The 27,371-nt window shown below is 35.9% G+C and overlaps 1 protein-coding gene across 5 annotated transcripts in view; it reads left to right on the top strand.

Annotated features, from left to right (window-relative positions):
• Positions 1 to 27,371, top strand: part of HERC4 (HECT and RLD domain containing E3 ubiquitin protein ligase 4) — a 133,699-nt gene that overhangs the window by 88,965 nt on the left and 17,363 nt on the right. For 2 of the 5 annotated variants that reach the window (XM_060126689.1, XM_060126688.1), the window contains exons 15-19: positions 5,170 to 5,289; positions 14,346 to 14,369; positions 16,776 to 16,874; positions 18,875 to 19,042; positions 19,269 to 19,412. In XM_060126689.1, coding sequence (XP_059982672.1) covers positions 5,170 to 5,289; positions 14,346 to 14,369; positions 16,776 to 16,874; positions 18,875 to 19,042; positions 19,269 to 19,412 — 555 coding nt within the window. Of the gene's footprint in view, positions 1 to 5,169; positions 5,290 to 14,345; positions 14,370 to 16,775; positions 16,875 to 18,874; positions 19,043 to 19,268; positions 19,413 to 27,371 lie in introns of those variants that run through there. The other 3 variants (XR_009536164.1, XM_060126691.1, XM_060126690.1) reach the window with 2 other exon arrangements.

The following is a 27,371-nucleotide window of genomic DNA, read 5'->3' as shown; positions in this document are numbered from 1 at the left end:
GCCTTATTTTATTGGCTAAGACTTCCCAGTACAGTGTTGAATATAAATGGTTGCAGTGGACATTCTTGTCTAATTCTTCATCTTAGAAAGAAAGCATTTAATATTTTACCCATAAATATGATGTTAGCTGTAGAGTTGTGTTTTTGTTTTGTTTTCTTTTAAGGTGGGCTTTATCTGTTTGAAGAAGTTCCCTTCTATTCCAGGTTTGCTGGGTGTGTTTATTATGAAGGGATGTTGAATTTTGTTAGATACTTTTTTCTGCATCTATTGAGATGAACAATTATTTATTTATTTTGCTTTTTTTCTGAAATTTAGTGAAATTCATTTATATTTGAATGTTAAACCAGTCTTGCATTCCTGGGATAAACTCCACTTGGACATTTTGTATTATTTTATGTATATTGCTGGATTTAATTTGCTCATATTTTGTTGAGTGATGTTGATCTAGTCAGTTTTGTTTCTCATCAGCTTTTAATTTGCTCATATTTTGTTGAGCGATGTTGATCTAGTCAGTTTTGTTTCTCATCAGCTTTTTAGTATCAGGGTTATCCTAATTCATAAAGTGAATTAAGAAATGATCTATCTTTCTCTGTTTTCTGAGTTTGTTTAAGATTGGTATTATTGGGACTTCCTTGGTGGCACAGTGGTTAAGAATCCTTCTGCCAGTGTAGGCGACACGGGTTCAAGCCCTGGTCCGAGAAGATCCCACATGCCCGTGGAGCAGCTGGGCCCGTGCGCCACAACCACTGAACCTGCGCTCTAGAGCCTGTGAGCCACAACTACTGAGCCCATGTGCCACAACTAACTGAAGCCTGTGCGCCTAGAGCCCGTGCTCTTCAGCGGGAGAAGCCACTGCAATAAGAAGCCCATGCACTGCAACGAAGAGTAGCCCCCACTCACCGCAACTAGAGAAAAGCCCGCGTGCAGCAACAAGAACCCATTGCAGCCAAAAACAAATAAATATATAATTTAAAACAAACAAAACCACTTAGATATGTCACCTCTTGGGAAAAAAAAAGATTGGTATTATTTCTTCCTTAAATGTTTGATAGAATTCACCAGTGAAGCTATCTTGGCTTGGAATTTTCTTTTGGGAAATTTAAAAATTTAATATTAAATTTAAAAAATAAATAGAGTGTAATTTATGTTTTCTGTTTCATATCTTTCCTTTCCTCTACTTGATTTGTCCTTAATTTGATCATCATTTTCCAGGTTCTTAAAGCTGAGGCTTTTTTTGGGGGGGAGGAGGGGGGTGCTGTGCCATACAGCGTGTGGGATTGAACCCCAGGCCATGGCAGTGAAAGTGCTGAGTCCTAACCACTAGACCACCAGGGAATTCCTGAGCCGAGGCTTATTAGATCATTGATTTTAGACCATTTATTCTAACATCATTTAATGCTATAAATTTCCTTCTATGCTCTACTTTACCAGAATTCCACAAATTTTGATGTATTGTGTTTTTATTTTCATTAAGTCATCTCTGAGTCTGGCTCTGTTGATTACTTTGTCTCTAGACTTTTTTATGTGGTCTTTGTTTTATTTACTTATTTGCTTTTTGATATGTGTCACAATTTTTGGTTGTCTGTAAAATAGTAAACGCTGAAGTAATTAGATTTACATCCTGTATGTGTATACCTCTTATGTGGTTGTTAGTGTAGGGATTTAAGCCAATCTAATCTGCAGTTGAACTGGAATTGAGTTTTTAGTTTGCTGTAGTTAACTTCATTGCACCGGAGACCTCAGATTCCTCTAATATTGTCTGATGCTTAAGGTGAAGGTGAAATTTCAAAGATTTCTTCTCAGTGTTTGTGCTTCACTCTGCATGCCTGCTCCAAAGAGGGATTTCTCTCCCCACTTTTGCCCCTCCTCAGTGGTGAGCTGGTGTTGCTTATTACTTAGTGCTTTCAAAATTGGTAGAGGAGAAGGGACAGAAAAAGTTCTTTGTTATTGTGGTATAGTGTTGGTCTTAGGTAGATAGCTGGGTGTGTACCAGGGTCTCGGGGATGGGATTTTCTCAGAGTTTCTGCTCCCACCCCCAGCAGTAGAGAGCCTCTAGCGCTACTGATACAAGATTCTGGGCTCAGGACAGTTCTTGTCCCCCTTCTTCCCAAGGATTGAGGATTTTTCCCCTCTTCCAGCAACATGGCATAGAATTTGCTTCCCCTTCCTCAGTGGCTTAAAGTTTTTGCTTTCTCTATGTGAGAGAAGGATCTGGACGGGGTGGCAGGCCTTGTTTCTTTCTCACAGAGGCAGCCAATGCCTTGCACCACTGAGAGAGTCTCTTGATCTCCTGCCCTGTTTCCACTCATCCTCCTGGGCACCCAGTAGAGGTCTGTGTCAAGAGTCTATGAGTGAGTGCAAACTGTCTGAGGCTCCCGGGGGTTTTATCCTCTCAAGTTATCCCATACTCAGCCTTAAGCAATTTCTTAGAATTTTAGCTGATTTCTTCTTCGCTGCTTGTATGACAGTGCTAAACTTCCTCTTGCTCTGCCATGGTGACCCATTTCTTTGGAAGTATCTGTCCATCCTTGGACTTCAGGCTACTTTGTTATCTTGTGACTTTAGCTCTCTGATGGATACAAGGAGAGTTTGGGGTAATTTAGAAGTGTTTTAATTGCTAGTTTTCTAGGATTTTCCAAATATATTTTTGTTATTGACTTTTAGTTTATTTCTGTTGTGGTCAAAGGACATACTTTGTATATGTTGGATTTTTTTAACGATATTTATTAAGGCTTGTTATATGGTCCAGGTTATGATATATGTTAGTGAACATCCCATGTACAATTACTGGGTAGAATGTTCTATTTTTTCTTTCCATTTTATTGGGATATAACTGACATATAGCTCTGTATAAGTTTAAGGTGTACAGCAATAATGATTTGACTTACATACATTATGAAATGATTACCACAATAAGTTTACTCAACATCCATTATCTCATATAGGTACAACATTAAAGACATAGACAAAAATTTGTTTCCTTGTGATGAGAACTTAGGATTTACTCTCTTAACAGCTTTCATACATATAACATACAGAAGTGTTAACTATATTTATGTTGTTCTATGTTACATCCCTAGTATTTATTTATCTTATAACTGGAAGTTGGTACCTTTTGACCCCCTTCATCCACTTCCCCCTCCCCCCACCCCCACCTCCGGTAACCACAAATCTGATCTCCTTTTCTGAGTTTGTTTTTGAAGTACAGTTGACCTATAACACTATATTAGTTCCTGGTGCAAAACATAATTTGATATTTCTATACGTTTCAAAATGATTGCCATGGTAAGTCTAGTTGTCATCTGTCACCATACAAAGATATTGCATAATTATTGACTATATTTCCCACACTGTACACTTTCATACCTGTGACTCATTTATTTCATAACTGAAAGTTTGTACCTCTTTATCTCCTTCACCTATTTCTCTCCTGCCCCCACCTCCCTCTCTTCTGGCAACGAGTTCAAGTTGGTTGAAACTGATGTTCAAATCTTCCTTACTTACTGATTTTGCCCTTCTCTTTTTTTTTTGTAAATCAGTTACCAAGAGAGGGGTGTTAAAACTTCTAACGATGATGGTGGTTCTGTCAATTTTCCCTTCTTGTATTTTGAAGCGCTGTTATTTGGGGTTGTCATGACTTCTTGATAAATTAATTCTTTTATCATTATGAAATGTACCTTTTTTCCCCTCTGGAGATGCTTGTCTTGAAATGTACTCTTAAGAGTAGCCTCCCAGTTGCTGCTTTCTGTTGGGGTGTTGTCCGTCCCTGTCCCCCAACCCCAAATCTCACTTGTGCTTTCATGGTTTAAGAGTTAGCCAAAGAGGTGGGCGGGATTTACATGCAGATTTGGGGACTTTGTCCTCAGGATTCCTTTCTGGGATTTTTCTTCCTCATTGTCTGCCATGTTGGCAGCTTCAATCTCACACTTCTCTGCCTGATAAAACTGTTGCTTTCTGCATGTGCTACATCCCCTACCCCTTATGCTGCTTTGGAAGTACTCCCATGTTAAAAAAAAAATGTGGTTCTCAACATGTGCTTTCCTTCTTTCAGAGATTGTGTTCATTCTTGTTTCTGCCTGCTTTGGGTTGATCTCCAGTGTTTTTAAATTGTTGGTTTTTTTAATATACTGTTCAGAGATTATAACTGTTATTGTCAGGAGGATTAGTCTGATAAAAAGTACTCTGCCATATCCAGCACTAGAACTCTTGTAGTTTCTTTTAATTTAGAATAACCCCCACCTTTCGATCTCATTACCTTGACTTTTTGGAGAGTCCTGGCCAGTCTTCTTGTAAAGTTCCTACAATTAGGATAATTGTCTGTTTCCTTATAATGATGTTTAACTTGTTCCTCTTTTCCTGTATTTCCTATAAACTGGAATTTGAATCAAGGACTTGACTAGATTCAGGTTAGACATTTTCTTGGTTCACAGATAATGTCTGTACTTCCTGTTGCATTATATCAGCAGGAAAATTTTTTTTTTTTTTTTTTTGGCCGTGCTTCGAGGCACGTGGGATCTTAGTTCCCTGACCAGGGATCGAACTTGCGCCCCCTTTAGTGGAAGCGCGGAGTCTTAACCACTGGACTGCCAGGGAAGTCCCAGCAGGAACATAATATTTGATTGTCCTAGTATGGGTGGTGGTTAGTTTGATCACTCAGTTAAGGTGGTGGTCTCCACTGTTAAGACTTGTTTTTCCTTTTGTAATTAGTAAGTAATTTTCTAGTATGGTAATTTGCACTGTCTTCATTTTTCACATCCTACCCAAATGTCATCCTCTTAGTTTATTATAATCAGATGCCACTATTGAGTGATGGTTAACAAGCATTAGCTATTCTTACTATTATTTAAGTCCCATTCCCAACCAGAAGACTTTATAGTTTCTAGTCTTTGTATAATATATATACTTATGGTACATATCTCCTATTGTGTGGTGGTTACATAAATATTTTTTAATGGATTTTGAGATACTAAATACAGATATCACATCTTATAAATCTTGGTGTTTCCCGTAGCACTTAACTAGCATTTTGCATATGGTAGGCACTCAGTAAATTATTCTTTTATAGGAAGAGAAAATAGCTAAGAAGTCTCAATTCTATTTAAACATTTTTCAGTCTCTTTCTTAGGTACTGGTTAAATTTAATGTTAATTACATTTTTGTTTTTTGTAGGTAAATGAGAAAACTGGACAGATTATACAATATGATAAATTTTATATACATGAAGTACAAGAATTGATAGACATACGGAATGATTATATCAACTGGGTCCAACAGCAGGCCTATGGAATGGTATGTTTCCTATTGCATTTTATGGTTTCATTTTTATGTATCATTTGTTCTAATACAAAAGGAACAATTGTGTATTTTTGAAACAACAAAGCTTTTTCAGAGCTTTTATTCAGAGCTCATTTTTTAAATAAAAGCATATTGCAAAGGAGCAGTTATATATTATACAGTATTTATAAGTAAGCATTCTGCTCTTATACCAAAGCCAAACCAAAGAGATAGATTACACTTTTCTACAGAAAAATGCAAATATGACTTATTTTCTAAGTCTCATTTATTTTGCATGAGGTTGTCTCTTAATTCTCTAATGTTGAGGATACTGGAGTCTCTGATACTTGAACTCTAAGAACGTATTAAAATTGTGAGATCGGTGCCTCAGAACTACCAGAAGTGAGCTGTGGTACCATTGATTCTAGTTTTTATTTTTCCCCTTTTATGTGCTTAATTTGATTTCAGTTTTTTGGCATACCTCCACAAGTGCCACATATTTCTTTCCATGTGGCTAAGTCTCTAATAACTAGATACTTAATTAAAATAATAGCATAGGGACTTCCTGGCCGTCCAGTGGTTAAGACTCTGCACTTCCACCGCAGGGGGTGAGGGTTCAATCCCTGGTCAGGGAACTAAGATCCCACGTGCCGCATGGCCAAAAAAATAAAATAAAAATAAAACTAATATCATAGTCTTATAAAACTTTAATTAGTCACACAAAATTTCAGTATAGAAATTGCTAAGCAGCTAGATATAAAACAGGTTTAGACTCTTATTTGCTAACCATTATAATATACTTAAGGCCAACTTTTCCACCCCTGAAGCAGGTAATTTAAGCAACATGCTTGTAACAGTTCTAGGAAGGTGAATAGCCTTTCATTGCTTGCTAGGTACCAACTGCAAGCTCCTTGTGGATAGGCACTCTGTCAGTTTATTCACCAGCACTTCTTACAGTATCTCAAATATGTCTAGTAGGCACTTAGAAAGTACAGTAGTTTTTGAATGGCAGTGCAGTTAGTGCATGCTGTTTTTAGGATGCTCTTACCTATAGGAATCAGGTCACTTCTAGTACATGTTTGCTTCCCTAGATACTTGGATCTGGATTGGGAGAGATTTGTTGATTTTATTTTTTCCTGCAGAATCACTAGGAGACTCAGTCAAGTTTACAAACATCCTACAGATTTATGTCTGCTCATTTGCATATTCAACAAATACTTATTAAGACTCTCCTTTGTAACAGGCACTTATTTAGGTATAAGAAATACAGTGATTAACCAGATGGATAAGGCCCTGTTCTCATGAAACTTATAATCTAGTGGACAAGATGGATAGTAATAAGTAAAGCAAAAAAAAAAAAAAAGCTTATAATATGCACTATATAGAAAATTAAAATAAGAGAAGGTAATAAAGACAGGATGGTTTCTTGTGATTGGGTAATCAGAAAAGTCTTGTCTAATGAAGTATGATCTGTAATCTAAATGACAAAAAGCAGCCATGTAAGATCAGAGCAAAGAAAATTTCAGGAAAAATTACATCTACTAAAAGACCTTAGGTGAGAGCAAGCTTGTCATGTTTGAAGAATAGAAAAAGACCAGTATGGCTAAAATATGGGAATGGGGAGAGTTCTGGGAAAGGATCAGAGAAATGGGCAGGTGCCAGATCATTTAAGGTTTAGTAAATTAGGATCGGGGACATGGATTTTATCTGAAGTGTTATGGTAAGCCATTGGAGGGTGGTAAGCAGGGGGTGAATACTGTACAGTGTAATTTATATTCTGAAATAACCACTCTGTCAGCTTTGTGGAAGATGGAGTGAGGGGAATGGAGTAGATAAGGGGAGAGAAAATGATGGGTTTGACTAGGATTGGTAGTTGTATAGATGGAAGATAGAAATGGACTTGGGTACCTCTTGGAGGTAAGACGGCCAAGAATTGCTGATGGATATGAGATGAGGAAGGGAGAGAAATCAACAAAGGAGGTTAAGAGAGGTAGGAGGAAAACTAGGAGAGAGTTGTGGGAACCAAAATTGAAAAGTGAAGGAGAAACCATATTGAACGCTGCTGAGAAATAGGATAAAACCATAGAATTGATCAATGCATTTGGTTACGTGAAGGTCATTGGTAACCTTGATAATGCGTCTAGAGTAAGTATGCTTAAGAGAAATTTAGGGGTGAGGATAGGGAACAAAAGCCATAGGCAGTACTCTCAAGAAGTTCTGTGCTGAAGAGAAGGGAGTAAAAAAGTAGGGTGGTTAGGTGGTGTCAAGGGACAACAGTTTTTTAAGAAAGAAAATACTTGACCTCTGGAAAGCTTTGAATAAATATTTCCTTTTTCCTTCCCTATTTAAACTAAAGCTCTCACCTAGATAAAGCTTTTCAAACTCTTCCTCCAGTGAACCCCTAAGACAGGAGAAAAAACATATTTCTTGAGGTTATTAATTTTCCCTCTGCAGGATTTGTGTGAAGTCTCATATTTTATCTTCAAGAGAATGCAAATTTGGGGCTTCATAAATATTTACTGCAGGGGGGTGGTGGTATGATGAATTAGGAGATTGGGATTGACATATATACTCTAATATGTATAAAATGGATAACTAATAAGAACCTGCTGTATAAAAACATAAATAAAATTCAAAAATAAATAAATATTTACTGCAATATAAAAGGGATTAAAATTATTTACCATTGAGGAAAACTGATGATTCAGAAAATGAACTTTTTTTTATCGAAAAACTTGCATGTAAACCCTGATACACCACCTAGATGCCCTAGGTCTTTGAGCAGTGTTTTTGAGACTGGAGTGATTATATAGACTCCTTTTAAAATAAAATAATTCCTTTAAGAAGCTTAGTGTTGGGCTTCGCTGGTGGCGCAGTGGTTGAGAGAGTCCGCCTGCCGACGCAGGGGACACGGGTTCATGCCCCGGTCCGGGAGGATCCCACATGCCGCGGAGCGGCTGGGCCCGTGAGCCTGCGCGTCCGGAGCTCACTTACCTTATTTACGATTATCTTATTTAGATATATACAAACACTAAACTAGTTCTAAACTCCTGGTACATAGCTTTTAAAAGAATTCTTAAGGCATAACAAATTGGTAAATTAATTATAACTCTACAAATTTAATAATCAAGTTAATATTTGATATGGAAGATGATTATGTTCTCTTGATCAGGAATCTCAGCTCACAACGTAAATATGATAAGGAAGGAGTGTGACATAAGAGCACCTAGCTTTATATCCCACCTCAACATTTTCTTTTTAGTTTTTTTATTGAATATAATTCTTTGTGCTATACAGTAAATCCTTGTTGCTTATCTATTTTAATGTATAGTAGTTCGTAGCTGTAATCCCCTACTCCTAATTTGTCCCTCCTCCCTCCTCCCCTTTGATAACCGTAAGTTTGTTTTCTGTGTCTGTGAGTCTCTTCTGTTTTGTATATCAATTCATTTGTATTATTTTTTAGATTCCACATGTAAGTGATATCATATAGTGTTTGTCTTTCTGTCTGACTTATTTCACTAAGCATTTCACTCTCTCCTGGAGAGTTATATCCTCTTGGATCACTGTGAATTAGATCTGATGTTCTTTGACATCCGAATTTTTTCTGGTATGTAGGTCATAAACTACTTGTATTCTGAACAAGTTAAGAGAAATGCCAGTCTAATAGGATTTTTAAACTAGCTGTAATCTTGTGCTACATGGAAAAGCTATGGTTTGAATGTTTGCTTTTAAGCTTGGCAGACTTGTATCCAAACTCCTCTTGGTATGTATCTGTGATGATATCAAATTGAATTTCCTTAGGAATTCTTTCAGTGCTACTGTTTTCTGGTAAGAGGGAGACAGTAGAGGACCACATTCTTATTTCTAGACTTTCTAAGTTGATATACTTGAAAATTGCTCTACTATTTCAACCACATGTTTTTCCTTTCTCTCCATTTGTAGACAGACTGGTATTGAATAGGTGGTTGTGGCAGTGGAAACTTGTTCTTTAATGTGCATAGTGGACTTAATGTCACATCTTAGAAATGAGAATCTAGAACCCGTGATTTGGGTTCTTCTAGTCTTCCGGAAATAGAAAGCTGACAATTTACTTTGAAGGTCTTTGACTAACTCTTAAGTAGTTTATTAATTTATATTATGACATCTGAAGGTGCTTCTTTCTTTGAGAGAGCTCAGATCACTTTCACATTTACACATAACACTAAAGACTTTTCCTGAGGCTGTTTAATAAAATTCATGCTTGCATTACTAGTTTTAATACTAGGTTGAACATCATGTTGGCCCTGTAAGTAAAGTTAGTAAAGTTTTAAAGTGTCTATCCTAAAGATACTCATATGCTGTTTTGTGATTATATAAATGTGTATATGTGTATTTATGTGCACATAGACATATATACACATATATATGTACTTATATCTATGTATACAATGTACATATGTATACCATTATTGAACAGGAGTTATCTTGAAATAATTCCATTCCTTCATGTGAAAGTTTAAAATATTCCTTGATAGAAGATAATTACTATGAATTATAAGAAATATGTCTATAAATTGTATTTATATATATACACATATATTTTATATATAAATATATACACGTATATATGTAAAACTTTACCTTGTTCTAAACACTGCAAGAAAATTATTTTACCTTTATTATATTACCTTTATTATATATTACCTTTATTATATTTCTCTTTATGCCATAGTCTGTTGAGATTTCTTTCTCCATTTCCTTTCTTTCCCAGTCAAGGATTTTAAGAATCCATCAGGAATATACACCTTAAACTAACACAGTGCTGTATGTCATTTATATCTCAGTAGAACTAGAAGGAAAAAAACAAAAAAGAGAACCCATCAGGTATATACTTTCCTGGTCTCTAAACATTAAAAACTAATTCTGTGAAATTCTTTGCATTCCTTGTAATATCCTCTTGTACAGCTGAGACTAACTTTTCACCTCATCCTCTTCCATTTTCCCATCTTGTTTCATCTGTTTCCCTTTTCATGTTTCCATGAAGTTTTTGCTTGATCCTCCTACTCCTGCTGGTTACTGTATAAGCTTCTCCGTTTTGATTGTTTTTCCAGACTCTGATATTAGGGTATGACATTTTTTCAGTTGGATTCCTTTTGCTTTTTATCTGTTTTTCTCCCTCTACAATAATTTCTTGGCAAAATAAAAGAGCACATGAGTTCTCTCTCTTTTTATCTTCTGCTATTTGATGTTTTTCTCCACTTTCTAGGTATTAGTCTCAGTTTATTTGCTTACCTCTTTTAACTTTGCTCTAAAATTGTTTATAAAAATACTTTAGTGGGGAATTCCCTAGCAGTCCAATAGTTAGGGCTCCATGCCTTCACTGCCAAGGCCCAGGTTTGATCCCTGGTTGGGTAACTAGGATCCCACAAGCTGCACGGTGTGGCCAAACACAAACAAAAGAAACAAAAAAACTTTAGTGGTTACAACTAAACTCTTTGCTCTTTTTTCTTCCCTTGCTTATACTTTTCGTTACTGTACATATGTATCAATATGTATCTAGTAAAAATTGATTAATTTAGAATAAAGTGTAGAAAGGTCTATGCTGAGTCTGTGCCTCTTATAATTAAAAATCAAGTTAAGCATTTTTTAAAGTGCATATTCTCTTATTTCAAGAACTGTATGCCTATGTAAGACATGTCAGATACAAGTAAGTACTAATAAATACATTTGATAAATTGGTGACATTTTTACAGTCTTTGATATTACACTTTATATATTTTTAAGTCATAAATTTTACTTCAATATTAATTGTGCTGTGTTTGTAAATCATTACTGTATTTCTTCTGTGGCATTAAGGTTTTGTACTTTAACTGCGGACAGTGCTGAGCTAACATGACATGCTCATCAGCAAACTAGGAAGATAGACTGACATAACAGCTAGGGAGACCAGCTTTGGGAAGATAGGCCAGTACTTAACTTTCTAGGTTTGAGTTTCTTCCTCATTTAATGAAATGAAGAAATTAAAATACATTTGTGTTCTTTAATATTGCAATACATTTAATACTTGCAGTATAAACCTTGTAGCTATAATATTTCCCAGAAGGTTCATACTAGCTTTTTAAAGTTCCCTTGTCATTTTTAATGGCATTAATGTTTTGCAGACTCAGTCTGGACTAATTCCTTATGCCTTGAATTACCAAGTTATATTGGTTTATTTTTCATTTTCTTCGTGTTTTAGAAGTATCTTTTTTTTTTCTGCCTAGTCACCAACACCTTTCATATTTATTTGAATTACTTCAGTAACTTCGGTATCCTCTGTTTATACCTCCTCAGAATAATCCTATGTTATACCCTTAAATAATGATTTCACCAGCAATGATACAGTGTTTTGCCATAAGTAATTTGTTGAAACTAAAACATGCCAAGGAGTTGCATCTTTTTTGTCTATAACTAACTAGAACTATCATTAACCATTGATGTTAAAAGCAGCCTTAGTGAAAGTCTGCTTTGGACCATGAGACCCTGACTTTTGAACATTCCTTTAGGTCTTTCTTACTCAAGTTTCTAGGACATTGGGTAACTAAAATTAGGCATGCCTTGACCTAATTTCAGGGCCCTCAGTCTACAAACAGCCAACAGTTAGTGCTTGAGTATGTGGATGTGGAGCCACTAGTAGGTCACACATTGAATGATGTGGTAAATTTTTAGCAATAGACCTTTCATTGACCTCACGTATTTTGTAATATCCTGTCCGCACCCCCCACCACATTTTTTCCTTCTAAATTTTCCTTGGAAATACTACTTTGGTTCATTTAGAGTTTCAACTAATATAACAACTATCTTGCAACTCTAATATTTCCCAGAGGAGTTTATCCTTGCTTTTTTACATATTTACTTTTTTTCTTTTTAAATGTTTGAGCTTTTGTCTTAGATCCTTAACACTTAAATTGAAATTTCTAATGATGACCTTAATATGGTTTTCCCTTTGATGGCTCTCCCCTAGGTAAATCATTTTGCCTCATATCTAATAGTCTCTTTTCCCAAGTTTTCCACATGTCCCATTATTTTTCATATTCCTTCTAGTTCCCATCTGTCTCTACCATCAAACTTTTGTTCTGCTTTAATATGGTTTAGTTACACTATAAATTATGACTATCTTATTGGCTTCCCAGTGCTAAAGGATATGCCTAGAACCTTTATCTTTTACATGTAGCAATAAAAAAGTGCATATATAGTAATGTTTCATTATTAAGAATAAAATCCATCTTCCATGATACCAGGTATCAAATATAGTTTTCAAGCTGGCCATAGGTAGTCAGAAAATACTGAAAGGTGTTTCTTTGCTTATTCACACCTTCTTAGCTGTAACAGCACTTTAAAAAACATCCCACAAGATATACTATAAAAGTATTCAGTTGTTCCTGTTAAATTGCTTTAAATTAAACTGAGTGCAATCTAAAAGGGTTTTTCTGCAAACAGCTTGTAAATATATTCTTCTGTTAACGTGCCCAATGGGGCACGTATATAGTGATAACTTGGTACTCTGAATTTTTTGAAAGAAGCTATTATCAATAATTACCTTTCTCAGAACAGGAAGTTAGAGTCATATTTTACTTATGCTTACACTGCTTTGGCTTTATTTAGCACAATATAGTGAACAAACCCTAAGTGTTTGCTAATACCTTAAAACTTCCAGTGATACCCCTTGTGGCGTGCAAGAATTTACCCAATTACAAAGTTAGAGGGAATCGTCCACACAAGACTGCCTTCACTTCTGATACCAATTGCAAGCTTAGAGGATTCCTAGAACCATTCTCAGGTTCAGTAATTTGCTACAAGACTTCACAGAACTAACTGGAAACTGTTATAGTGACGTCTATAGTTTATTATAGGGAAAGAGTACAGATTAAAATGCCAAGGGAAAAAGTGCATAAGGGTAGAGTCTGGGAAAGGTACCAAAGGCTGAGCTTCTGTTTTCCTCTCCCTGAGGAGTCATGGACAAGTTATTTTCCCAGCATCCATCTGTGTCAATACTCTCAGGGTATTCCCAAGCAAGGAAGCTCACTGGAGCCTTAGTGCCCAGAGTATTTATTGAGGTTCCATCACATACTGCCCATGTGGCTGACCTTTACTTTCCAGACCTTCTGGAGGCAGAACTGATAACCACATGTCCCAGAGCCTCCAGGCAAACAAAGATACTCCTGTCCAGGTATGACGTTCCAAAGTCCTGTGGATCATCTCCCAGTAGCTGAGGGCAAAATCAGACCTCTCTTTGGGTAAGATTAATTCCTCAGTATACGAGGTGCCATCTGCAAATTTAGTAACGTACTTTTGGAGATTCTAGCACTTTATTTGAGGCTATACCCTGAGAATATATGAAAGCTTTCTTCAAGAAAATGTTGTGCATTTCTGTTCAATGCAGTGGTAAGCTTTCATTATAATTTTCTTTATTATATCCTTCATAAATACCTCTTTCTCTCTTCATTTCTTCTTTCTACTTACCAACCCCTATGCCCTGTCTTGTACTTTCTGTTTTAGCTAATTCAGTGTTAAAGAACGCTTAATATAAGATACCTGTGTTTCACTGTTTATTTCTGATGAATAAAAACAATTATGGCTTATTTTCTCACTTTCCACATAGCATTTTAATCTACTAAACACTTTTCAAATATTCTGTCAAGATTAACCAAGTCTTAAAATCTGGGGGATATTTTCTCCATTTTCCAGGTGGAGAGATTGGGCCATAAAATTATTTCTTCAAGACCAAGTTAGGCTTAGGATTAGTTTCCCTGTCCTACCTAAATTCTGCAAATGGCGTAACTTAGTTGGTGAAACCAAATTTCATTATGTTCAAGCCTCAATGATTTTATGATCACAAGATACCTGAAACGAAGGTCTTATTACATTTATAGATATATCAGGTATATGTGGAAAGGGTAAGTTTTGTTGTAGATGTATTTTGGTCTACTTCATTAATTCAGTATTCTGCTATAGCAAAATAAATGAAATGCTGCTTTGAATAGAAATAGTTAAATTTGGACACTAACAATGCTCTTTCCTCATTACTGTTACGTTCTGCACTGCTGTCTTAGGATGTCAACCATGGATTAACTGAGGTAAGTTTGGTGTAATAAAGTCTCATGTTCAGAGTAAGACATACTCTGTTTTGTCTTAAATGATTGAAGACCCCAAAGTTCCTCTTTTTTGTGACTTTAAAACATATATATATGTATATATACATATATATTTTAATGAGTGTATAGAACTTGCCCTGTATAACATTTCAGAGGAATTTTCTGAAGAAAATTAGACCCTCTGCTTTAGTTAGCATTACACCTATATATGATGCCTTTTAACAATGTTTGTCTTAAAATAGTTCCTATCCTCCTAAAGCCTTCCAGTATAAAATTTACGGTGTCCTCAGAATACAAAACAGCAAACTTATGAAATTTCACAGATGCCTACCCAGAAGGCAGAAAATGTTTTATGTTGGAGAAGTAGAATGATTTTCAATTTTTAAACTAATAATTGACACTCAAAATGGCCATAAAATAGAATAAACTTTCAGTATGGTCATCTCCCTCACTTTGTTTAATGTACTATCTTAATATATAAAGTTCTGGCACTTTGGCTTACATAATCAACAATCCTGAGCCACCTTTTTAATACCTGGGAATGTTGTATTATACTTCTGTTATAGACTTCAGGTTTTGTTGTTTGCTTTGCTTTTTTCACAGCACTTGAACCAATGAAGCATTTAGAAGTAGCTTTAAACTATGGGCCTGACATTGTTTGCTTCCTCATCCTCAAATAGAAGTAGCACATAAAATTATGAAATCAAAGAGTTTTGGAGCCAAAGGGGACTTTAGAAATCATCTCAGTCTTTTAGAGTTTCAGAGTAGTAAAAAGACTTTCTATCATCCATAGCTAGTTAGTGACACAAATACAGGGTGGAGGGTAAACTTGTCATATGAGAAATAGCCAAGAATGATAACTTACTTAAGGGTTAATGTCGCTCAGCATATTGTCTTTCATGTTGAGAACAACAAGTTGATAGTCTTGTGTTCTATACTGATTGGGCACTATTGAATTATTTCATTGTTTTTGATGGCCATAGTTGAAAGAGGCTTAGACAAATTGAAATACATTTAAAAAAAGGTTATTGGGGACTTCCGTGGTGGTCCAGTGGTTAAGACTCCATGCTCCCAATGCAGGGGGCCCAGGTTCGATCCCTGGTCAGGGAACTAGATCCCACATGCCACAACTAAGACCCGGCACAGCCTAATAAATAAATAAATAAAATAAAAGAAGGCGGTTAGGATGGAGTAGAGCTGGAAACCATATTATTTTCAGGATGGTTGGAAAAACGGCATGTTTAGTGTGGGAAAAAGACATCCTAGGGAGAGCATGGCAGCACGAAGTATCTAAACCATATAAACTTCCCTGCAGGGGCAGAATGAAGACTGAAATAGAAAACGAAGTGATGTATAGAAATGCAGATTCAGACTTAATATAAAGAACTTTCTAAGAACTTAAAAAGAAGAGGATTGTTTCATGGTGTATTAAGTCTTCACTGGAAGCCTTATAATAAGAAGGGGCTCTGTGTCAAGGCTGGCACAAAAATTTTGCTTTGTTGGGTATATGGTAGTATAACATCCTCCAACTGCAAGATCTGTGACTGGCAATTCATAGCTCTTTGTATTTTTCTGCCCTGTTAAAAACTTAGCAATCAATCACTATGTTTTACCTGCTAGGATAAATAATTGTTGATAAGGTGACTAATGTCTGATAATGGTAATAATAGATCAGCTATTACTGATCAACTTTGAAGATTGACAGAAAATAATAATACTAATCGTGCTTATTTTGTAAGTTAAATGAATGAACAGATTGTTGGGCTTATAATAGTGTTGTCCCCCTAATGACCTGGCAGTAAATATCTGTTGAATGAATAAGTAGATTGCTTATCATTGGCCTCACTTGCTAGAGTAGCCCTAACATATAAGAACTGGGAACTGTATTTAACATAGGAGCCCCACATTTAGAATAAATTTGCAGCCTAATTCACTGAAACTTGGAGTTAAGATGTTAAGCAAAAGATACCTGTAATTTACAATTTTATGGATTCTCAAGTATACAGTTATCTCCTAAAATTAGGAATTAGGGTTATTCCAATGCCTCATCTAATTATCAGTAAAAATTCTATATTCAGAAATAAGCCACGTTTTACTTATGGACACCAAAGGGGGAAAGTGGCGGGAGGGGGGGCGGTGGTGTGATGAAGTGGGAGATTTGGATTGACATGTATACACTAATATGTATAAAATGGATAACTAATAAGAACCTGCTGTATAAAAAATAAAATTAAATTAAAAAAAGAAATAAGCCACATTTTATTTATAATTCCTGAATGACACAAAAGTGAATAAACCAAGAATATCATCAACTTTACGCAAGAAATGACAGTACCTACAAGAAGTTACAAACCAATTTGTACTAATAAGCTAATTTTTTATTTCTAGTTGGCAGATATCCCTGTTACAATCTGCACATATCCATTTGTATTTGACGCCCAAGCAAAAACTACTCTGTTACAAACAGATGCAGTCTTACAGATGCAGGTAAAATATTGTATAGTACTAATTCAATTTGAGAGTAGTTTTTGAATTGTTTCTCTGGTGTTTTTTTAAAGTATTTGAAATGTCTTTGGGGATATTTTGTGCCTTTGTGGTCTGTCTTTTGCAAAGCTACTTTTACGGGCTTCCCTGGTGGTGCGGTGGTTGAGAGTCCGCCTGCCAATGCAGGGGACACGGGTTCGTGCCCCGTTCCGGGAAGATCCCACATGCCGCAGATCGGCTGGGCCCGTGAGCCATGACCGCTGAGCCTTGTGCGTCCGGAGCCTGTGCTCCGCAATGGGAGAGGCCACAGCAGTGAGAGGCCCACATACCAAAAAAAAAAAAAAAAAAAAGCTACTTTTACCAAAGCACCTTTGGTACCTATGAAGAAGACTGTTGCATGTGAAATGTGTATTCTTATGAGGGATACTTATATATATTTAAAAGGACATAGAATAATTTAGATTTTTATTTATAATTTATAATTTATTTATAATTATTTATTATAATAAATAATTTAGATTTTTATCATTTTATATCTAAAAAATGGTATAATCTTCTTTCATTATAGAAATATACAGTCTTTATAAACAGTTTGACTAGTTTACTTGATAAAATGGTTTGTTTCAAATCTTGCTTTATTATATCTTCCCTATTTATATACTTGGTAAGAGATGAAAATCAGTAGAGGTGAGGTGATGTTAAAAAGTAGGAGGCATTTGATCAGTTGTTAGGAGGAGGGTATGAAATGTCCGTGAAGAACGTTTTAGTAATAAATAAGGTACTTTCCTGAGGTTGGTCATCTCCTCTTCCTCCTCCCCACTGTCCTTCCCCTCCGCCCCCCCACTTTAAGCTGAACATTCTTTCCTTTATAATGAGAAATTTTAAAACTAGTTTACATTATGACCGTGAAGGACTACAGTAAGTTTGCTTTATCATTTGGACTTGTAAATTTAAAAGTTTTTGAGTTTCTTCCTCTGGTATAGAATATCAGACTATAGAGGCTGAGGACTAAGGATGAGATGAGACCTTGAACACTTAATAGTCTAAAAATGCTTTTTAAAATTACCCCTCCCCCAATTTTGATGGCAATTTTTATTCCTTTAAAATAAATGCGTTTACTATTCTAAATTCTTCCATATATTTAAACAATAAATAATAGTAGGAGGAATTTTAGAGATGTGCTTATTTCCATTTTCATCAACAGAAGAAATAAATATTTTTGTAGGATTCTATACTAACAGCTAGATTGCTAGTTTTTTTAGCAATCTTTGTTAAACACTAAGTTAATCAGGACTTCCTTGGTGGTCCAGTGGTTAAGTCTCTATGCTCCCAATGCAGGGGGCCGGTGTTCGATCCCTGGTCAGGGAGCTAGATCCCACATGCAGCAACAAAGATCCTGTGTGCTGCAACTAAGACTTGGTGCAGCCAAATAAATGAATAAATATTAAAAAAAAGAGAGAGAAAGAAAGTTAATCACTTGGTGCTTTCAATGTAGGATATTCCATTTTAGAATTAAGAACACAAGGAAAATCATAGGAAAAAAATAAAAGCTTTAAATGGTAAAAGCCAAATGCTTGGTTTGTGAGCATATATGGTGATAACTCTACTAAATGAATTTCTATAAACCTTTTAGTTGGCCAGGCTGTTTCTTTTTCTCTTTAAAGGTTTGTTTTAATGCTGTTTTCTTTTTCTCCTCACTCTCCATCCTAGTTATTTTTTGAGAAACAACAGTGTTCAGATTTATCATAATTATTACAGTTCCATGCTTACTTAGCTTAATGGTATCATCAGTTATACATTACTATAAAAAAATTCAAAAGGATACTCTTTATGCTCAGTTTATTAAGCTCTGATGCTGTGCTGAATACTGTGTTAGGTGCTGTGTGAATTCAGTAGTATAGGAATTATAGGATATCTATAATTAGTAGGTAGAGGTTAGCTTATTCAGTCACAGCAGCTTCTTTATAGCATTGCTATTAAATTTTTAATCTTTTGTTTTCTAGATGGCTATTGACCAGGCCCACAGACAGAATGTCTCCTCTCTTTTTCTCCCAGTGATTGAATCTGTGAATCCTTGCTTAATTCTAGTGGTACGTAGAGAAAATATAGTAGGAGATGCAATGGAAGTCCTTAGGAAAACAAAGAATATAGACTACAAAAAGCCACTCAAGGTAATTTAACATTTTCTGTTGTATAATTGGAACTTTTATTTAGAAAATATGTTTAAAGTTTTCCTGTTCATTTTTAGTGTATCTTTGAATCTTAATAAAATTATATACTTAAAAATTTTTTAGCTATTAATTGCCACGCTTTTATTCATAATAAATAACGTGTTGTAGGGTTTCCAGAATATACGTTCATTTCTTTACATTCAGTGTTTGCATTAACCTGTTTTAGGTTATATTTGTTGGAGAAGATGCTGTTGATGCAGGAGGGGTACGCAAAGAATTTTTCTTGCTCATCATGAGGGAATTACTGGATCCTAAATATGGCATGTTTAGGTATTATGAAGATTCCAGGCTCATTTGGTTTTCTGATAAGGTAAAAAGTCCAACCGTCTAAATTACTTCTATATCTATCTATCTGTCTGTCTGTCTGTATACACCTATGTATATATACCTATATGTTTCAACTTAGCTCAGTAATAAATAGGAGTTATTACTGGATACCTAACATTTTATTTACAGATCTTCTTTATTACAATTTTAAAAATTATAAACGTTTGGATTCAGAGTCATCAGAACACATTAATGCTTACCACACATTTCAAATTAGCAAAATAAATTACGGAATGGTCATCCTGAAAATGATGTTGACTGTTCTGCTGAGTTAGATTTGAGGATTGAATAAGTACCAGATGAACTTTTCTTCTGGGGAGAATTAATTTATCATTAGGGATCATTGATTTCTCTACCTTATAATTTAGGGCAGAGGTAACTACTCAGCAAACTACAGTCCCTGAAAGTTCTTCCCAGCACATAAAGTCAGTGCCTACTCATTTATCTATCGTCCATTGCTACTTTCTAGCTAAAACTGGCAGAGGCAGAGTGGGGAGTTACAACGAGCCCCTATGGCCAACAAAGCCTAAAATATTTACCGTCTGCCCCTTTACAGGAAAAGTTTGCCGGCCCCTGATTTAGAAACTGTAAGTGAAATGGATGGTTCAGTTTGTAGAACTCTGAGTTGAAAGAAATTTGAATTATTTACTGTTTGTTCTAAAAACCTTGATGTATTATTTATTCATTCTTCCAGGAGACTGGCTGTCCTTTGTGATGGTAGCAGTCATGATGATCAGTGCCTAGGCTAGTTAATTTATTAGGGGTGGCAAAATGGTACTACTCTTACTCTAACATTTCTTTTTCATTTTTGTAGCTTGGATACTTATATGTAAAGAAATTTTCTCATATCTGCTATTTAATCCTTATTAGTACAGTTCATATGGGAAAGAATTCTCTCTGTAGTTATTTTTCAAAAGAATTAGCATGCTCCAGTGGTGACAATTCATTTTTTGATTTTGTTTTCGAATATTATTATATATTCATGGACTTAAACATAGTTGATGTTTTTCAGTCTGTTGCAGTTATTATCTTTATTAATATTATCCCACTTTTGTCCAGGGAGAGCTCTTCAACTTGGCACCTGAGTCCTTTTGACACAATCTTAATACTGTTTAGTAGCTTCCTTGCTACCTGGTGTACTTGGTGTGATAAAATGTTCCAGACTTATACATTTATTGCCTAACAATACCAACCTTTCAACCAATATTATGATAACTGAAAATATAGTTGACCCTTGAACAACATGGATTTGACCTGTGTAGGTTCACTTATACACCGATTTTTTTCAATAAATACATACTGTGATACTATACGGTCCTCAGTTGGTTGAATCTAAGAATGGAGGACCGACTATAAGATTGTACTCAGATTTTCGACAGCACAGGGGATCAGCGCCCCAACCCCTGAGCTGTTCAAGGGTCAACTGTAGTTTTGTTTTGTTTCATTTTTAAGTATTTTGCAGGGTTTTTTTGCCCTTTGAGTATACCCCAGGTGAGATACACAGGCAAATAACTGTGTTTTTTGTTTGTTTGTTTTAACATCTTTATAATAACTGTGTTTTGATATCACTTGAAATTGGTACACTCTGTATCATTATACCAAGTAGATACACACGTAGGTTAACTTGTAAAATTTTTAATTTTTAGGGATTGCTTGTTTAATTTCAATTTAGTTTTATAGTTATATGAAATAGTTACAATAGTTCCAAAGTCAAGTCTACAAAATAACGTATCTAAAAAAGTATAACTTTTGTCTCTACCCCCTCCACTGTACTTCCTCCCTCCTCTTAAAGTTATTCTTTTCAAAAGGAATGTTACAGTTTAACCGTTTTTGAAAAAATAAATATAAGTACGTATGTAGTAGTATACCACATACCAATGTCAGTTTCCTGGTTTTAAGTATGGTTATTTAAGCTGTTATTATTGGGGAAAACTGAGTAAAGAGTACAGAGGAATTCTGTACTATTTGTGTAATTTCTTGTGAGTGTTAAAGTATTTGAAAATAAGTATTTTTAAAAAGAAGTGCTATACTATACATGTTTTTTTCTTCATCAAGAAAGGGTATTTTATTTTACATGAGAAATTAAAGCATGTTTGCATGTTGTTGTGATGAATTACTCAGAAAGTAGAAAATCAGCTATGCAGGAGGGGATATCAGCTGCAGGAGCACAGTCCTTAAATTGTGAAGAAAAGATGCAGATGAGTATGCTAGTGGAGGATTGACTCTAATCAGACACATAGATCCATAATATCATGAGAGAAAGCCAAGTATATATGTAAATACAAATCTTCTGGTAGATTTGATGGTGGGAGGTTGTGCAAGTTCTCTTAGAATTATTTCTACTTTACAGTGAAATAAGACGCAAGTTTGTTAGAAAGTTCGAATAGGGGGAAGGTTGTTGGAGGTTTGAAGAAGAAAGGAGAAAGAGTGAAATAATCACTTAGGGGAGTGGGAAAATAAGATGACCATGTAAATAAATACAGGGTTAGACTGGCGGCATTGGAGGCCCATTTGAAACTTACGTTCATGAATTTTAAAAGGAGACCAATCAACATGGTTGTGTTTATTTTCTTTAGTCACATTTAGCTGCTTAGGTAGAGGTAAAAATGAAACAGACAGTTGATTTAACTAGGTTGTGGTTTTAGCAAGTGAGTATAAACAGAAGGGAAGAAAGAGCAGGGGAATGATTGATTATCTTGATGGATTATAGAATTTAAGCTTTGTAAGGAGGAAAATGTAAGGACTTGGTTGGGAGGTGATGATTTTTTAAAAAGTAGTGTGGTTAATGGCTTGTAGTTGCTGGTGGAGTTGAGTTGTAGTGTGAGTCAAAGTATGGGGGGGGGTGAGTTACAAAGTAAGAAATGATGGTCAGATAGGGAATGCTTAAAATTTGGGTGGTTGCATTTAAATATAAAATATGACCATGGGAATGGGTGTCTGAGATGTGATGGGAGGACAAGACGGTTGGAAATTTTTTGTTGGAAAATTTCAGTTCAAGGAACTGAGAGGCTAGTGTGTTGGATGCCTTTTTTGGCCCGGGTATTGAAATCGTCAAAAACGATGGCAGGAATAGTGGTAGAAAAAGAAAGCAAAAGATAGTGCCAGAATCTGTGAATGAGTGCACTGTGAATGTCTTTAGATGTCAGCACAAGGAACAATAGCAGGGAAAATGGTCAGTTGGCATGTGTTTGACAGAAGCTGGGATTTTAAGAAGGCAAATGGAAGGAGGTCTAGAAGGAGTGAAGAGCCAGGAGACCTCTCTCTAGGCCTGGTTGTATGAGGGGTTGGAAGGTTAAACAAACACCATTTATTATGAGCTGCAGGGGAAACAGCATCTTCAGGAGACAGCCTTGTTCATTTAGAAAAGGGGCAAGGAGAATTTGGAGAAGTTTAGGATATAGGCAGTTTTCCAAATGATAGATTGTGAGTTCCAGAAGAGAGAAGGGGTCTGGTGGAGCAGGGACAGTTAGTAACATTGTGTCAGATTTTAGGGCCTGTACACTGCCACATGGAAGTGAGATTAGGGACAACTTGTGAGTTTTTAGGCCTCCTTTGTTGACAGTTAGGCATGTAAGACATGGTTGAATAGTCCTGATGGCCTCTGAGGTAGGTGGACAATCTGTTCAAATTATGGTCTCTTTCTTGGCGCTGATCTCTTAGGGCAGTTTGTAGTGGTGTAGCAGATAGAATTTGAAGAGTGTCCGTGGGGTGGAGGCCTGTCTGCCAGGAACACAAAGAGTTCTATGGGCCTCTATTCAGTTCTGCAGAAAGGTAATGTTTTGAGACCAGGGGAGGGGCAGTCGTAACAAGCTTTATTGTATATCTTTGTGGGTTTTTTTGGCTGTGCCCTTGCGGCATGCGGGATCTTATTTCCCTAACCAGGGCTCAAACCCATGCCCCCTGCAGTGGAAGTGCGGAGTCCTAACCACTGGACCAGCAGGGAATTCCTTGTGGATCTCTTATACCTTTTCAGTTATATCTTGATTTGGGCAATCGGAGCCCCATAGAGCTGCTCTTCTGTGTACTTTTGACATGTCCCCATTATTCTTTAATTATTCATTACATTTGGTACAGAAAATGTTCCAGGCTCATTTTGTGTTTTCTCTACCCCAGTCCTGGCATTAGCCATTTCTCCTAAGAGCCCTGACTTCTTTAAGTATAAAATGGTATTTAGAAGTCAAGCTCTGGATGCTACGTGTATTCATTGCTACCAAGGAGTCATTGCTTTCAGAGTCTCACAGCAGACAGAACTAGGAACTATATGTATGTATACACACATGGCATACATCTCCTGGATTTCAACATGTATGGATATTTATATGTATACATGTACACACACATATTTGTGTGTGTATATATATACATACACACATGTTAAAAACCATGAGATGATACTGACACCTCTAATTCTATACAAACACCACAGAGTTTACTTTAGCCTTCTCCCTTTCCATTTTATGTGACTTAAATCACTAGTGAGAAACTTAACAGCCATCATCTTCCAGGTATTTACTCAGTAAGTAGCTAGTCTTCTGGTTACATTGGCCAAAAGCTTAGCCCCAGACATACTGGACCACCTCCTCAGAGAAGGTGTAGGAAGGAAGGAGGAAGGCAGAGGGCTATATGTTCTTTTTAATTTAATATTATTTTTAATGAGGTAAAATTCACATAACATAAAATTCATCATTTTAAGAATTTTAAAATGTACAATTCAGTGGCATTTAGTACATTCACAGTGTTGTGCAACCATCACCACTCTCCAGTTCCAGAACATTTCATTACCTCAAAAGGAAACCTGTGGACATTAAGCAGTTTCTCCCCATTTCCTTCTTCCTTCAGCTTCAGACAATCACTGCTTTACTATCTATCTCTGTGGCTTTGTCTATTCTTGATATTTGCTGTTAATGGAAACCATATAGTGTATGGCCTTTGGTATCTGGCTTCTTTCACTTAGGATAATGTTTCCGAGGCTCATCCATGTTGTAACGTGTCAGTACTTAATTCCTTTTTATAGTTGAATAATGTTCCATTATATAGATATACCACATTTGTATATTCATTCATCAGTTGATGGACATTTGGGTTGTTTACCTCTTTTGGCTAAATATTATGAATAGTACTGCTGTGAAAACTTGTGTACATGTTATTGTTTGCAGTTATTTTGGGTATATACCTATGAATGGAATTGTTAGGTTATGTGATAATTCTGTTTGACTTTTTGAGGAACCACCGAATTGTTTCCCACAATGGCTATACCATTTTACATTCCCATCAGCAATACATGAGGATTACAATTTCTCTACAATCCTGGTCAACATTTGCCACTTTCCTTTAAATATATATATATATATATATATATTTAAATATATTTTATATATGTATTTCTGTATTTTTCTTATTATGATAGTGGGTATGAAGTGGTATCTCACTGTGGTTTTTTAAAATTAATTAATTTATTTATTTTGGCTGCACCGTGTCTTAGTTGTGGCACGTGGGATATTTGCTGCGGCATGTTTACTTGTGGCATGCAGGCTTCTTAGTTGCGGCATGCATGTGGAATCTAGTTCCCTGACCAGGGATTGAACCTGGGGCCCCCTGCATTGGGAGCGTGTAGTCTTACCCACCGGACTACCAGGGAAGTCCCTCTCATTGTGATTTGATTTGTATCCCCTACTGGCTAATGATGTGCTTGTTTGGCCATTTGTATGCCTTCTTTAGCAAAATGTCTTTTTAAGTCTTACACACTTTTTTAATTGGCTTGTTTTTCTTTTTGTTGCTGAGTTTTAGGAGTTCTTTTATGTATTCTGGATACTAGACCCTTGTCAAATATATGATTTGCAAATATTCTCTCCCAGTGTATGAATTATCTTTTTACTTTCTTGCTAGTGTCCTTTGATAACAAAAGTTTTAAATTTTGGTGAAGTCTTTTTTTTTTTTTTGTCGATTATGTTATTGCTTGTGCTTTTTGGTGTTACAACTAAGAAACCATGGACAAATTCAGGGTCATGAAGATTTACCCCTGAGTTTTCTTCTAAGAGTTTTATAGTTTTAGCTGTTATATTTAGGTCTTTCATCTATTTTGAGTTCATTTTTGTCCATGGTGTGAGGTAAGAGTTCAACTTCATTCTTTGCATGTGAATACCTGGTTGTCCCACCACTGTTTGTTAAGTCTTGGCACCCTGTTGAAAATTAATTGACTGTAGCTATATGGATTTATTTCTGGACTCTCAATTTTATTCCAGTGGTGTATATGTCTATTCTTATGCCAGTACTACACTGTCTCGTTTACTATAGTTTTGTAGATTTTAAAATTGGAATGTGTGAGTTCTCCCACTTCGTTCTTCTCATTCAAGATTCTTTTGACTATTAGCGGTCCCTTACAATTCTGTATGAATTTTACAGTTAGCTTTTCCATTTCTGGAAAAAAGGCCATTGAGGTTTTGATAGAGAATGCATTGAATCAGTTTGGGAAGTATGGCCACCTTAACAATATTATCTTCTAGTCTATGAACATTAGATGTCTTTCCAGTTATTTAGGTCTTTTAATTTCTTTCAGCAATGTTTTATAGTTTTCAGTGTACAAGTCTTACACTTCCTTGGTTAAATTTATTTCTCAGTATTTTATTCTTTTTGATGCTATCGTAAATGGAATTATTTTATTTTTAGTTCATTGCTACTGTGTAGAAATAGAGCTGATTTTTTGTGTTGATCATGTGCTGAATTCATTTATTAGCACTAATAGTTTGTTTTGTGCATTCTTTAGGATTTCTGTATACAAAATCATGTCATCTATAAATTCAATAGATTTAATTTTACTTCTTTCTTTCCAATTTGTATACCTTTATTTTCTTCTCTTGTCTGATTGCCCCACCTTGAACTTCCAGTATGCTTTCAAATGCAAGTGGTGACAGTGGACATGCTTCTCAATTTTTCCTGATCTGAGTGGAATGTCAGCTGTGGGTTTTTCATAAATACCTTGAATCATGTTAAGGAAATTCCCTTCTATGCCTAGTTCACTGAGTTTTTTATCATGAAGGGGTGTTGGATTTTATTCATATGTTTTTTTCTGCATCAGTTGAGATGATCATGTGGTTTCCTTCCTTCATTCCATTATGTGATATATTACATTGGTTGATTTTCTTATGTTGAACGACATTGCAGTCCTGGGATAAAGCCCACTTGGTCATGGTGTGTAATCCTTTTAATGTGCTGCTGGATTCAGTTTCCTAGTATTCTGTTGATGATTTTTCTGTTCTTATTTGTAAGGAATACTGCTGTATAGTTTTCTTTTGTGTGTGTGTGTGATGTCGTTGTCTGGCTTTGGTGTCATGGTATACCTGACCTCATAGAATGAGTTAAGAACTGTTTCCTTCTCTTCCATTTCTTGGAAGAGTTTGAGAATGATTGGTGTTAATTCTTCTAAATGTTTGGTAGAATATGGTCTCAGGTTTTTGTTGGTTGGAAGGTTTTTGATTGATGATTCAATCTCTTGTTATAAGTTTCTTTAGGTTTTCTAATTCTTCTAGTGTCAGTTAGTAGTTTGTGTGTTTCTAGGAATTTGTCCATTTCATCTGGATTATCTATTTTGATGGCATGCAGTTATTCATAGTATTCTCTTATAATCCTTTTTATTTCTCTGAGGTTGATAGTAATGTCCACACTTTCGGTCCTGATTTTAGTAAGTCTTCTCTCTTTTTTTCTTGGTCATTCTAGCTAAAGGTTTGTTAATTCTGTTAATCTTTTAAAAGAATCACCTTGGGGCTTCCTTGGTGGCGCAGTGATTGAGAGTCCACCTGCCGATGCAGGGGACATGGGTTCATGTCCCGGTACGGGAAGATCCCACATGCCGCGGAGCAGCTGGGCCCGTGAGCCATGGCTGCTGAGCCTGCGTGTCCGGAGCCTGTGCTCCGCAACAGGAGAGGCCACAACAGTGTGAGGCCCG

Source organism: Lagenorhynchus albirostris, chromosome 16 (assembly GCF_949774975.1).
Source record: "Lagenorhynchus albirostris chromosome 16, mLagAlb1.1, whole genome shotgun sequence".
In the NCBI taxonomy this organism is placed as follows: domain Eukaryota; kingdom Metazoa; phylum Chordata; class Mammalia; order Artiodactyla; family Delphinidae; genus Lagenorhynchus; species Lagenorhynchus albirostris.
The sequence above is the reverse complement of the archived record's forward strand: the minus strand, read 5'-3'. Positions and strand labels throughout refer to the sequence as shown.